Raw genomic sequence first — 13,093 nt, forward strand, 5'->3', positions numbered from 1 at the left:
GGAGATTTGAAAATACAGAGAAGGATTTTTGATGCACACAGGAAGGGAAAAGAGCTGAGTGCTCTGTATGATACTTAGAGGCTCAGAACTCATCCAGCTTCAAAACACTAAACTACTTCCCACTTTCACTGCAGCCAGCCAGGTGCAGCTGGCTGAGCCCTGCCCAGAAGCCAGCCCTCCAAATGGAAAAGTCAGCTGTGGATGCTGGACCGTATTTAAGCCTTTCACTTGCATTTGCACTGAAGCCCTGGCTCAAAGTGGTGCTCATGAGCCATTACATTAAACCAGAGGGCAAGAAACCCCTGATCTTTTTAACATCTGTGCTGCCTGTCAGAGCCTACCAGTGTGATTGCACCCAGCGACTGAGCACGAATGCCAAAAATCACCACGCTGCAGGGACAGGCACGACCAAAGGCCACACAGCCAGGCATGCAATGGTAAGGGGATTTGGTGTCAGCAGCTGTATGGCCAAGCCTAAAGGCAGCAGAAAAACTCCACCAAGTACAGTAAGTTGAAGACCCAGAGAGCAGTGTGCTGCTGGAGAACTTCTCTTTCTTTCTGGTTGTCTTGTGTGGGTATTGTCATGCTGCAACAAAGTAATTGATGTCAACTTTAGCATCTACTCTTCAGAGACCTCTCTGCTGTTTTCTCACATCTCTGATCCACAAACCTGGGATTCAGCAGCAGTGTGGGTTATTTGCAGGAAGAATAGGGAGAGTTTTCCCTAGAGTCTGCTTAATGCCAATAGTTCACCAGGCTTCCATCTGGCATAAGCTACATGCATTTTTCCTTCTCTCTTTTCTACTTCTGATTCCCCTCCCAGTCTGTGCTTTTCTGCATGTTATCTGGGGATGTATTTTTGACTGCCAATGTCTCTTTTAAAAGAACTTTCGCCCACATTAAAACAAGGTAATGCTGCAGCTTGCAGCAGTATTACTGTCTTACGTTTTTTTAGACTTGTAGTTTAACAAAAGAAATGCACATAGAAAAGAAAGATCTGATCTTTCTCTGGCAAAAGCTGAAATTATAATTAAATAAGGACACTTGCATCTTTGTCCTGTATCTCATTCTCAGGAAAATAATGGAAATTAATTCTCCTAATAAAAGGATATGTTCCATGAAAAAATAACTGTAGTACCAATGAGATTGGAGTGAAAAACTTCCAAATATACTGTATACATTTGTGACACTCTTTGTGTGGTTGGGTTTGGGCACTTTTAAATTTTAAATATGTCTAAAGAAAATTGTAAATGTAAAGTTTTCAGTGATGCTGGAACATTCTTCCTCATAGAGTTTGGAGGTATGATTTATCATCTTTCTTTAGTGGAAGAAGAAAAAGGTTGCATATAACCAGCAGCAAGTTGTTGATGGAACCTAATTTTGGATGTGATCAGTCTGCAAATTTTGCAGTTCTTAGGAACAGCAATCTGGCAGCAGTATCCCTTATTTTGATGTCTGAAAAAGAACGTGCTGCAGAAATAGTTTAGGAAGCTCAGTCACAGCTGCACCAGAGTTTATAGACCCTTTTCAGAATGTGAAGAAGCAACTTAACTTGAACCTCCGAGTAATGTAGCAGTCAGTTTATGTTTGGAACCAGTTCCTAAAATAGATCTCTATTTTCATGACCAAATGAAAGCACAGCCTTACTGAGATCCAGCTAGAAAGCATGTGTTGATGACAGGCTCAAGTTTAGTGCTGAACGTTGGCTGACTCCGCCGTAAGCTCCAGAGGGATGATTGTTTTAAATGATGCAACAACCTGTGGTGATGCTTAAAGAAAATGGTTGTAATTAATTTTGTAATACCTTAGGGATAATTGCTCAATATTTTGAACATCACAATGTTCTGGTGGCTGCAAAAGTAGTAAAGAACTCATTTTACAGCTGGGACTTAGATTCTCACCCTTTGAAGCCTGTTACAGCTGGCATGGTCAAAGAAACATGTTGTCCAGTCAAGCTCATTGTCATTCTGTTCACATGGATTGGTATGCTGCCCTTCAGAAGAATAAGGTGTCTGGGATTTGCTCTGTGTTCTAAGGATGTGATTTCAAGTCTTTAGAAGCTGGCAGTTACATTAGCCCTAAAACCAGGAAGTAGGTGAGCAGCTGCTGCAGGAAACTCCTCATGCCTTCACATTTCCTGCAGGAGATCAGCTCTGGAGTCAGAAAGCAAAGACAAGTATCGAGTGTGCAGCTTCGATTCTGAATGCACAAAGCCATCACAAAAGAAAGCAGTTTGCACAGCCTTTGCTCCTGGGTGCAGCCCCACTGTTTTCACAAATTGCTGACAGAAGCGGTAGCTCTCTTCCCCTTGGTGGTGTATTATGGATCAAAGTGTATTAATATTTCAGAGATTCTAAACCATTTCCATGACCTGGAGATTCACATTCATTGACTTCCAGTGGATCTAGAAGAGCAGAGTCATTAATGCATTCTTGGACATTTCAGTTCACAAAGCTGAGCACTCTAATCAATAATATCCAATTTTGAGTGACTGCACTTTAAAATGTGCTTGCAATATCCACAATTTCAGTTTTTGGGGTCTGCTTTTCCATCTGCTATTTAGTTTGCTTATTTATATCTGGTTAGGGTGTTTCATTTGGTTTCTTTGGAAACAAAGATAGTTTGATGACAGAAGCAGTAAGTCACAAGTAAATTAAGCGTAAAACAGTAGTGTAGAACTACCATTCAGCCTTCTTGCCCAAAAGAGAGTGTCTGAAGATTTTCAACCCGAGTATACTGAAAGCAATTCAAGTGGGGTTGGAGCAATTGCATCAATGTGAACAGGAGGAAGTCAGAATCAGCAATTTACTGTAAGATAGCATTTCTTTCTAAGACTGTGCCTTAGCCACAAAGGAAATTTCAACTTTACTTTTCTCTTTGGAAAAATAAAGCCTGTTTTTTTAATCACAATTTCAGTATAAAAAATGATTATGTGACAAATTTGAGATTTTTGGTGTGAAAGACAATTTCCAGTACTGACAATAAGGTTTCATAAGACAGGAGAAAGTGGAATTTTTTTCCAAGCTTAAGGTCTTACTACTGTCATTTGTAGCCTTATTGCTTTCCTCAAAACAGACCTTTATTTTTTCCTTATAAGCTGGTTAATACCTCACTTGTAGCATCTTTTCCATATGATGAGACTTCCTAGTATTGGGTAAAGGTTCAGAAGAAAAGAAATAATTTCTGACAAAATTCTAATCCATCAATCAGAAACCTGTAATTTAATAAACTTTGTGGTAGCTGCCTCATTAATATTGTCCTTTGTGAGCTGTGTGGATATTTTGAAGGAATGGAAGAAATTTCCTCCTGCAGACCAGTAAATTGGTAAACCATTCGTGTGTATTAATTTAAATATCTATCACTGTGGCTGAATCTGATGCCTACAATACAGCAGAAAAGGTGTTTACATTTTTAATTTTCCAAGAAAATTAATCTTTTAGAGTTCACTTTTTGCTTTTTTTTTTCCTTTAAGAAGGTTCTTGCAGCTCCATTTTAAACCCTGATAATTGATATTTTAGTTATTCTATATTGATCTCTTGTACCTAACAGTACTAATTCTTATTCCTGTCAGGTATAAATTTATCTATTCATGGGGCTGAAAAGTGTGTGCAAGTCTGTCAGAGGAGAACTGCAGCAAGCTACCCAGTGTCACAGCATCCCCCTGTGGATGGACATCCCTCGATCCCACAAGCCAGAGGGTCAATAAAAATGGAAGCCTCATCTTCTGGATCTGCAATTTCATCAGTCACTGGTGGAAAAGCAAAAACCCATCAGCCAGGTAACAGATTTGTCTTGATACCTTTTCCAGTCCCATTTCACATGTGATGTGCCATGATGTGACAAAGCTGGTGTTGATAGCACAAGGTCATGCCTGTGCGGAGATCAGCCCGTTGATTGTCAGAATTACCCACTGATGTTTTGTTCACATTTGGTGTTTTTGTCAATTATAGATTATAGGGAGTAAAAGCAGTTGGGACAGCTGAAAGTGTGAAATAAAATGTAAGTTTAATCATAAAAACCCCTACGATGTGTAGTGGTATCCAAAATGTTAAGGCAGAGAGATTTAGGATATTGCTTTTTAATTCTGCTTGTGTTATATGTATTTAATTTTGATAAGCCTTGAGCTAATTGCTCTAGAGGCTACAGACATACCCCATGGAATTCAGTAATTGGCATTAAAATTTGTTTTGACCAAATACACAATCCAGGGTGTTGATCAAATTTTTTCTTTGCTATAACACTAACAAAACCTGTGGATCTGCACGAGATATTACAACACAGATTAACTGGTTAACAAAATGAAACTTTTCAAAAGGAAGTCAAAATCTCCAGGGAACCATCAAATTCTAATTGGCATCGTGAGTTCATTCCTTGTTATGATAATTGAAAGTGCTGTTTTAGAAATACCTTTTCTCATAGCAGGGAAGTACACTTGTACTGGCCATGCTCAGTCATTCTTCACAGCGAAAATTAGACACCGAATTTCTTTCCTGAGCAGAGCAAATTAAAGCTGCCCACAAAGTCAGTTTTGTAGCATACTTATTGAAGGGTCTCAATAATCTTCCAGTGTTGCTGCCCAGAAAAGAGCATGACATATGATGTATGCAGCTACTTGGGTGCTGGGAGGCAGGGCCTATTTGTGTGAGACAGACAGTTCTGCCTGCAAACCCTTAACTTGCAGATCTAGTAAATGGCTTAATTTTTATAGAAGTTTAAATTTTAGATTATCTATTACAGGTCTATTGCCATGAGTTTCATGCACTCGTAGTATTTAGTCACCATAATCTTTGTCAACAGAGATTAAAGAATTTACTGTGACTCATAACCATATGCTTTGTTTATTTTAGTTCTTCTGTTCACTTGTTTGTCCTGTTTTTTCAGCTTCTGTCTTCTTCGTTCAAGTAGAGAAATTGTTACTACTAAAATGTTGCTGTTGCTAAAGATATAAAATGATGTGTGCAGCATGTTAAGAGATTGACAAAAAAGTCCTGCACCACAGTTTTTAAAAAAAGTATTTTGAACGGGCACAATAACACTCATTTTGGAATGCTGCATATTCTACAGTTATCTGTTGATAAGCAGGGCCTGTGCTTTAATATTAAATGATGTTCATGCAGCACATGCATGTGCACAGGACTCTGATTGAGAAAAAGATCCCTTTTTAGGTAGACCCCAGAAGTTTCCTAAAATGGAGCTCATTAGTGACCATTTGTATAATGATTATCTTTGAGTATATGAGATTAGTTTTATCTGTCATATTCTCCTCTTTGGACAGTAGGAGCATCTGAGAACCTACTGAGAACCCATTTTGTATGACAGGAGTCTTCTCTTGACTAACCTACAGTCCCATTTTTTTGTCTGAAATGAAGAATCATTTCTATGATTTGTGTCTGCCTTTTCTATTCTATTTGAGACCACAATATTTGTGTTTGTGTCCAGGTTAAACTGCAACCATTTGAGCTGTATGCAAGTAGATCTAAGAAAGATTAGGGTCAGCAGCAGCAATAAATAGCACTCCTAAGAGGAAATTCTAATTTAAACAAAAAAATCGTACGTTCTTCACTCAAAGTCAGTCACAAATTAACAGCTGTAGCTTCATAATCAGATTAAGACATCAGCTGTCCAGTGGCAGTACCTTCTCTCAGATATTATAAGCAGCTTGATATTTTAGAAAGACAATGTTCTTATGTATGTTAACTACTCAGATACCAGATCTTACAGCCCTCTTTTCTAAGCTGTCATCCTGCTACTGCATACAGTAAGTTTGTAGGGTTTTGTTCCATCTGATATTAAATAGTTCATATAATTTGGGTTTTTCCTTCTGTTGGACTGCTGTTATCACAATCAAGTAGCTCTCACTGTTGGAGTAGTGTATGCCATACTCACTCTGAAAGTTTCTTTGTCCAGTTAGCAAATACTCCAAACATGAAGGCAGTCTAGCATAATAGAAGGTATTTCTAGGACTTAAATTGGCATGTTAATTCTTGTCAGTAAAATAGACTAGGACCATGGAAAGAAAAGATCCTTGATAAATGCAGGTTGAGAGTATTTTTCTTCTTTGATAGCACACTGCTTCTGTTTTCTTCACAGCACCTTTTTTTCCCTTTGCACTGTTTCTTCCTTCAAGAATGACAGCTTTTATTACCTATTATGAATTCTATTTATTTGACAGTAGTTTCCTTTGAATGAAGTTCATAGGTAGCTGTATGCTAAGGACAAGAAACAAGAGATACTATTCATCATTCCAGCATTCCTTTCCAGTTACTTCCCTGCCAGTTTTATTTGTAACTAGTATGGAGCCTGAGGCTCAGGACTTCTATTATTAATCTGGTGTTAGAGTGGCTAGGGAGCAGTGGGTTGTCTGTACTGTACCTAATTTAAAAATAAATAAAATTTTAAAACTTCTTTTTGTGCAAGCTTGCAAAGCCGTACTGCTCAGCCATGAGCAGAACTACAACATGCATGCTTGTATTTTAAGCAAATATAAAGGTATCAAGAAACTGCAACAAAACACAGAGGAAAATGGAAAAACAAATGGAAGAAAAAGTCTGTTAATAGGGAAGGGAAGACTCCTGACACCTTTGCAGGTGCACCCATACCCAAGAGGGAACTTTCTCTTAAAAGAAGGAAAGCAAAGATGAGCATAAGCAATCAGATGATAAAGTTAGATTTAGTGGCACTAAGGCAAATTTTCATTTCTTTCCAAAGTCAGGGGCAGCGTGTTTTTAGTTTTGAGAAACATCTAGTTATCAGCTTCCATCTATATGAGCAGTTGTGGTGTGTTGTGGCTAGTGGGGTACAAGGCTGCTGAAACTGGGAGTTCAAAGCCTTTGTTGGCTGCAGTGAATTGGCACAAAGCTCCCGAAGACAGGGCAGAATAGTCGGGTCTGTGCTGCACACAGAAGGCTTATTTTGAAAGCAACAGTATCATCATTTAGGCTCTCTGTAAGGGCAACAGAATGAAGCATGAAACAAGCCTAGAGGGGGTTAAGCTGTCATCCCAGACATTCCCTCAATGTCATGGTCAGGCAAACCTGGGGACAAAAAAACACCTCACCTCCCTTCTGATGGCATTGCGCCTTTGCTGTGCAATACAAACCAAAGCAATACTTTGGTTTCTGGGCTTCTGCCTGCTCTTTCCATTGTTAATCTATTCCAAGTCAGGACAATCCTACATTGCCTCATTCTCTTGATGACAAATTCCTTTGTTTTCAGATCCTGCAGAACTCATCAGATCTCATATTTCTAGGAGTCCTTAAATTTGCTGGTGGTGGGAAAAATGTCTTATTTAATATGTTTAAGCAGCTGTAAAGTAAATTCTTTCATTGTGATAAACTCTGGAATCTTCTTAGTTATTCTCTACTCGCAACATTTCCTAACACTTGTTACCCATTTTGTAATAACAGGAATTCAGATGTTCCCTGGCAAGATTTTCTCTCTCTGTGCTTCTGGTAAAACCTCAATGCATTTTGAGATTTAGATATATTAGTGTATATACAGTAATGTAGATTGTAACTTATAGCACTTATACACATCAGTTCTGCAGGCAATCTACAAAAGCAGAAGAAAGGCTGGTCTTTGAAATAATTTATTTCCAAAATTTAGTTAACATGTAAAGATTCTTCACTCCAGGAAACACACAAAAATGTTCTAGAAAATTCTGCTTTCAAGATTTACTGTTCAAAAATATCTCTTTCAAAGCAAAAGAACTGTACATTTTGGAAAGCACATTCCTTGCTACCTGAAATTATAGAGGCATATCCATGATACTTGAAAGAGCATTGTGTGCTGAAAGGACTGGTTTCTGGTATTATGGTGAAAGTCTGCTGGGGTCATTGGAATTCACTGAGGAACTTTTCTTGCACTCTCTTGCTTTTTGTGACAAGAAGTATTTGATAAATTACAAGTTTAAAAGAAGGCATGTTTGCTTTGAACAGGTTTTCCTTTATGTTTGGGTCCTCTTTTTTTACTGCTTATCAGTCTGCAGCATTTTTATTGATGATTGTACTTACTGAGCTTGTAAATAAGAAAGAAGAACTAGGGGGCTTGGCCAACAGAAAAACTGACTTGGGAGGTGAGTAAAAAGGCATGGTTCTTGAAACTAGCAACAAAGAAAAAAAGGAAACATGTTCAATAAGCTTAGTCACAAATTAATTAACATTGAATTATCAGTCCTAGATCTGAAGCCTTCAACAATGATAATTTACTGTGCAAAATAGATCCTTTTCTCATCACAAAATATGCATATGCTTGTTAGCGTTCACATTTGATTGTAAATGGTCTTTAGAAGATCTGTGTTAGTTAGATGTGACTTGCTGGTTAAATCACGTTTTCTCTTCTTTGCTGACTGGCAGGACATGTGGCATGCATCCCTCCTAGATTAAAAGACTAAAACCCTACAAATAATTCTGCCAGGAAGCTCTGTCGTGCAAGCACTTCTTGGCAGCAAATGCATGCATGGCATGGGGATGGCTGATGTAAATTCATCTGGAAATTTGAATTCACACCGACAGGAATGCTGTTATCTTACTTGTCTAACATTATTAAGGGAACAATCCTTTTCAATATGCCTTCTGCTGGGCGTGCACAGAACTTTCTGTCATGCGGAATGAAGCATAGAAAATGCCAGCAGATTTCAAAAAAGTTTAGTATTCCCCTCATTAAGCTAATTTTCATATTAAAACCCCCACATGTTACAAGAATCATTCCTATGCAGAAGGACTTTAATTTGGACATTAATGTCAAAGAGACCAGCCTGCATATTTAACTTCTCCCTTTCTCTACAGCCTGTGTTCAAAGCAATGTAAGTTCAATGCACAAAATTTCTCCCTTGTTGGCACTTCAAGCATGATCTGTGAACACCTCTCTGCTGAACACACTGTTCATTCTCCTGCCTCTGGGTGCTCTGCAGCCTCTGCAAAGCTCCTAACGAGAGGAACAGTTCGCCTCAATTACTGTGAGGACCTTTTGTCACCAGACTGAGTGGCAGGACATCACATGGTGATTATGCAGGACTTTGAAATTAGGGGCTGAACTAGCTCGGAGATGATGCAGAGCTGGAAACCTTCTATCACTTTGCTTAGTCATTCAGCCTCTTTCATTCAGCCCTTGACTATGACAAAAGTAACTTTGAAAATTTCTGGTCCTAAGGTGCCAAGTCTCCTGGAACGTTCATTCCAGCGCTTTGGAGAACACTTTTGTAACAGCATGCTAACAAAAAAGTTGCTAGCACACAAAGCACTGTTTTTCAATGCCTCTTGCTTAATTTAAATGTATGCAGGCAGAAATTGTATCCCTCTGTTTCAATTTGTGCTGCATGTGACATAGGCCAATATTGAATATATCTGGGAGGGACCTGTGCCTGCCCTCAATAAGGGACATCAAAAACAATGTTAATAATTTTAAGAGGTGACTTTGAGGGTGTTTTGCATCTCTGAGGGTGTTTTTAAACTTAATTCTTTTCAAATACTTATTTTTTTTCCTTCCTGCCTTGATCACTCTCCTGCTTGCTGTTATAAAACATTCTTTCATTCAGCCCTGCAATCAATTATGCATGTTTACTTTAAAATCAGTACAATTCACCCTCAGATTTCTGCTCTCCTGGCTGTTGTTAGTTTACAGTATGCAGTCACCTCACAAAGGCTGCAAAATGCCACTCTCTGTGGGGATATGCTCCCGATTGTTCTACCACCAGAGAGTTTCCCTTCAAGGGGAAAAAACAGGAAAGGCTAAGGACTAAACTCACTGACCCTAGAGCAAAGTTATAATGTCCTGAGGCCAGTGTAACATAGCTGGTTAAAAATGACTTGACCATTCTATTCTGAAAAAAAAAAAAAAAAAAGACAATATATAAAATTTTGCAAAGTTTCTGAGAAAGTAATGACCCATTTAATCTAAAAAATAACTTATAATTCAAGGAACAGTGAGAGAGACTTTGAATAATCAGTTATTATGTTCTTGTAATGCTTGACTGAAAAATGGGGCTTTTTCTTAGCTCTATAGTTCTTGCTTAAAGGGGTTTAGTGTTATGTAAGACTCTATTTCTAATGTTAAATATGTTACATATATTCCAAAGAAAGATTCTTGCAGGAAGACTGTCAAAAGATGGAACAAACTAGCTTTTACTTTGGCAGAGATGCTTTTAAAGTCAGAAAAGAGATTTGACTAAAATAGGGCTGCATAGTGTTACTAATTTCTACAAAAGGTTTGTATCAGTGCAAAAGATAGCAAGACCTCTTTCCTAAGACCAAGCCTGCTGGTTCATTCTGATATCTCAAACTTCAGCCAGCCCTTCCTTTATAATTAAAAAAAAAAAAAAAAAATCCACAAAAAACCCAAAGAAACAAACAAAACCAAAACCAACCCCAAACCAACCAACCAACAAAAAATCCAATCTAAACCAAAACAAAACAGATCAGTAGGGGGGGATTATTCCTTGGATGAGTTGACACGCTACAGGTAAGTGCTTCTAGGGTTCTAATGGACCCACTAGAAATTCCAGCCAATGTACTGTGGTGCCAAAAAAGCTCAAAAGCCCTAAAGAGTTGCATAAAACTCGTCACAACTTAAAGCAGGCATAAGGGCAGCAGCAAAGCAAAAAGGTGAAGTCCTTTCTAATCTGTCCTTTGTTTCTGAGCACTTCCTTTGGGTCGTACAGACCTGTGACTGCTCCTGTGCTATGAGTGGGTGGATGTCTCAGGAAAGCAAATGTGTCCTCTGCATGTTGGGATCTTCACAGAGGCACAGCATTTGCTGCTCCCAGCCTTGGGAGTGCAGTTCTGTACTCTTTTATGCTTTAGAGGTCCAGTAGAGCACAAAGCATCTGAATTTCTGAGGTCTTCTTCATTCCTGGTAACATTCTGGGTGGTTAAAACAGAAAAAGGGAGATGCCACTACAGTTTGGTACTTTATTTAGACCTTGCTTTAGGAATGCACCAAAGGCAGAAAAGGAATTCAGGACCCATTACCCCGATGAAAGATTTTTAAGGGTCACCAAAACTGCACATTTTTTCAACTGCACCGTTTGTTGCCAGAATGCCTGAAAATTATGACTCTTACTATTCCAATACTCTCCTACTGCTCGTGAGGGAGACTCTGCTTGGTGCCAGTTGCTGAAAATAATCTCTTTTGGGTAGGCATCTTATGTGAACAGCCCAATACTACTCCATGCATTTTAATGTCAGTGGTCTATTTCTCCTTTGCAGATTTTGGTTATTATAGTAGGTTGCAAGGCTATATAAGAAAGGCCAACTGCACCAGTATAAAGGACATGATTCCTGCTGTTTGTAAGGTTCTCTCAAAGACAAATTAAAATTTTGAGAAAGAATATTTGTACAAAATATTCTGTAAATACTGGTCCCATTCTTCCACTCCACTTTGTAACTGAGTGATTTTATTTATCATAACCTCTCCCTAATTATGTCTCCACACACCCAGGTAGGTCAGAACAATATCCTCTCTCTGTAATAGACTGGGGTGGGATTCATTGATCTGTGTCTAGTTTCTGTACAGGAAGGTATATTTAATGGGGTCTGCATGGTAGCTCCTGTCTGAGACAAAAGTAAGAGAGGCTTTGTGATAGCAGTGGATTTCTGGGCTTCATGGCCCTGGCCTGGGAAAGGGCTTATGATGCTGTAACTGAGGAGCAGACCCTCTAGCTCATGAAAACTGGAAGCAAGGTAAGTGAAAAGGGGAGGGAGGAATTTGATGATGTCCTGTTTGCTCAAAAGTGACAGAGAATATAGAAGGAATAGATTTGTGGGAAAATGGATGCTGGTAGCTGGGAATGTTTGTCATCCAGATGAAACCTTCCCCTCCAGAAATCTCTAAATCTTTCCAAACTGGAAGGAACAGACTGGGGATGGACTGGATGTACTTGCACTGTTCTTACTCCCTTTGGCTAAGCACTTGGCATCAGAAATAGGATCCTGCCCTGCACAGACCCCTGCTCTGCTATCCTATCTTCAGGATAACAATTTTCACAATCCTATGTTATGTTCATTCCTCAGCAGTCTTAGGACAGCTGAAATTCCCCAAATGGTTTGGCTGCTGGTACTTTCTGCCAGAATTAATTACCAGACTATGAAGGCAGTGCTGTGGCACAATGGGAGTATAACTGGTTGTTACATTAAAACACACCTGAAAGAGACACCTGGGATCTTTTTAAAGCTGTCTTGATGTCCCACATTATAATAAAGTAAATATTTGGTGCACTGAAGTTTTCTGTTAGATTGTTCCCTATGCAGCCAGATTTTCTGTTTGTCTCATCAATAAACCACTGACTTGAGAACTGGATGAGGGTTTTGCAATAAACTGTTTGTTCAGCAAAGGTTTTTCTCTCCTCCCTTTATGAATGACCTGGTAATGACTCCTGATATTGGTAAAGGGATTTATCATCCACAAGTAGTTTGATTTTTCAAACACAGACAAATGTTTGAACACGTGATGGTGATCTTTGATAGTTGTGTTTTTATATGTGTGCTCATAGTCTAAGAGGAAAGAGGAGAAGCTAACAATCATTCTTACAATTATTTTTATAGAAATAAGGGTAGTAGGAAATAGGAAATGGACTGAATTGTTCAATGTGTTTAGGTCTTAGACTTCTTTCAAGATCCTTATTTGCAAAATACAACTGTATACAAAAGTATATTAATGTATACTTAGTTATACATACATTAAATGGCTTTGTGCCATTTTCAGAGTATATCTTGTGAACACCCATCTCAGGCATTGTGACATTTGAAGAGGGTAGCTTTTTTCCCCATAGGAGGGACACACTGGTGCTCTGTCTCTTTGTATAATCACTGAATTCCTTTCAGGAGGTAATTCCAAAGGCTTATTGTGCAACTCTGCTCCTGAAGAATTGCTGAAGAATCTGAACCAGGGCCAAACAGAGCCAAGTGGCTGGAAATGTTAGGCACAGGGATGTGCTTGTGTTCAATGTGAACATTCAGGTTCTTTCAATAATCAGAACATTGAGGCATCCTCTGAGCACAGATGGGAAATGAAGCAGGAGATTTTGGGCCTTTGCAGAGCTGTCCAGCAGTTGGCCCATGTGGGCTCTGCCCATGAGGCAGATGTTGATTATCAGCTC

At 38.9% G+C, this 13,093-nt stretch overlaps 1 protein-coding gene across 1 annotated transcript in view; it reads left to right on the plus strand.

Moving 5' to 3' along the window:
* Positions 1-3,708: 3,708 nt before the first annotated feature.
* Positions 3,709-13,093, plus strand: part of ANO4 (anoctamin 4) — a gene marked incomplete at both ends in the record, with an annotated part of 123,552 nt that continues 114,167 nt past the window's right edge. Inside the window, one exon of the mRNA XM_084205385.1 lies at positions 3,709-3,778. Coding sequence (XP_084061511.1) covers positions 3,709-3,778 — 70 coding nt within the window. The remainder of the gene's footprint in view (positions 3,779-13,093) is intronic.

This window comes from Fringilla coelebs, assembly GCF_963513975.1.
Source record: "Fringilla coelebs genome assembly, chromosome: 5".
Taxonomy (NCBI): Eukaryota; Metazoa; Chordata; class Aves; order Passeriformes; family Fringillidae; genus Fringilla; species Fringilla coelebs.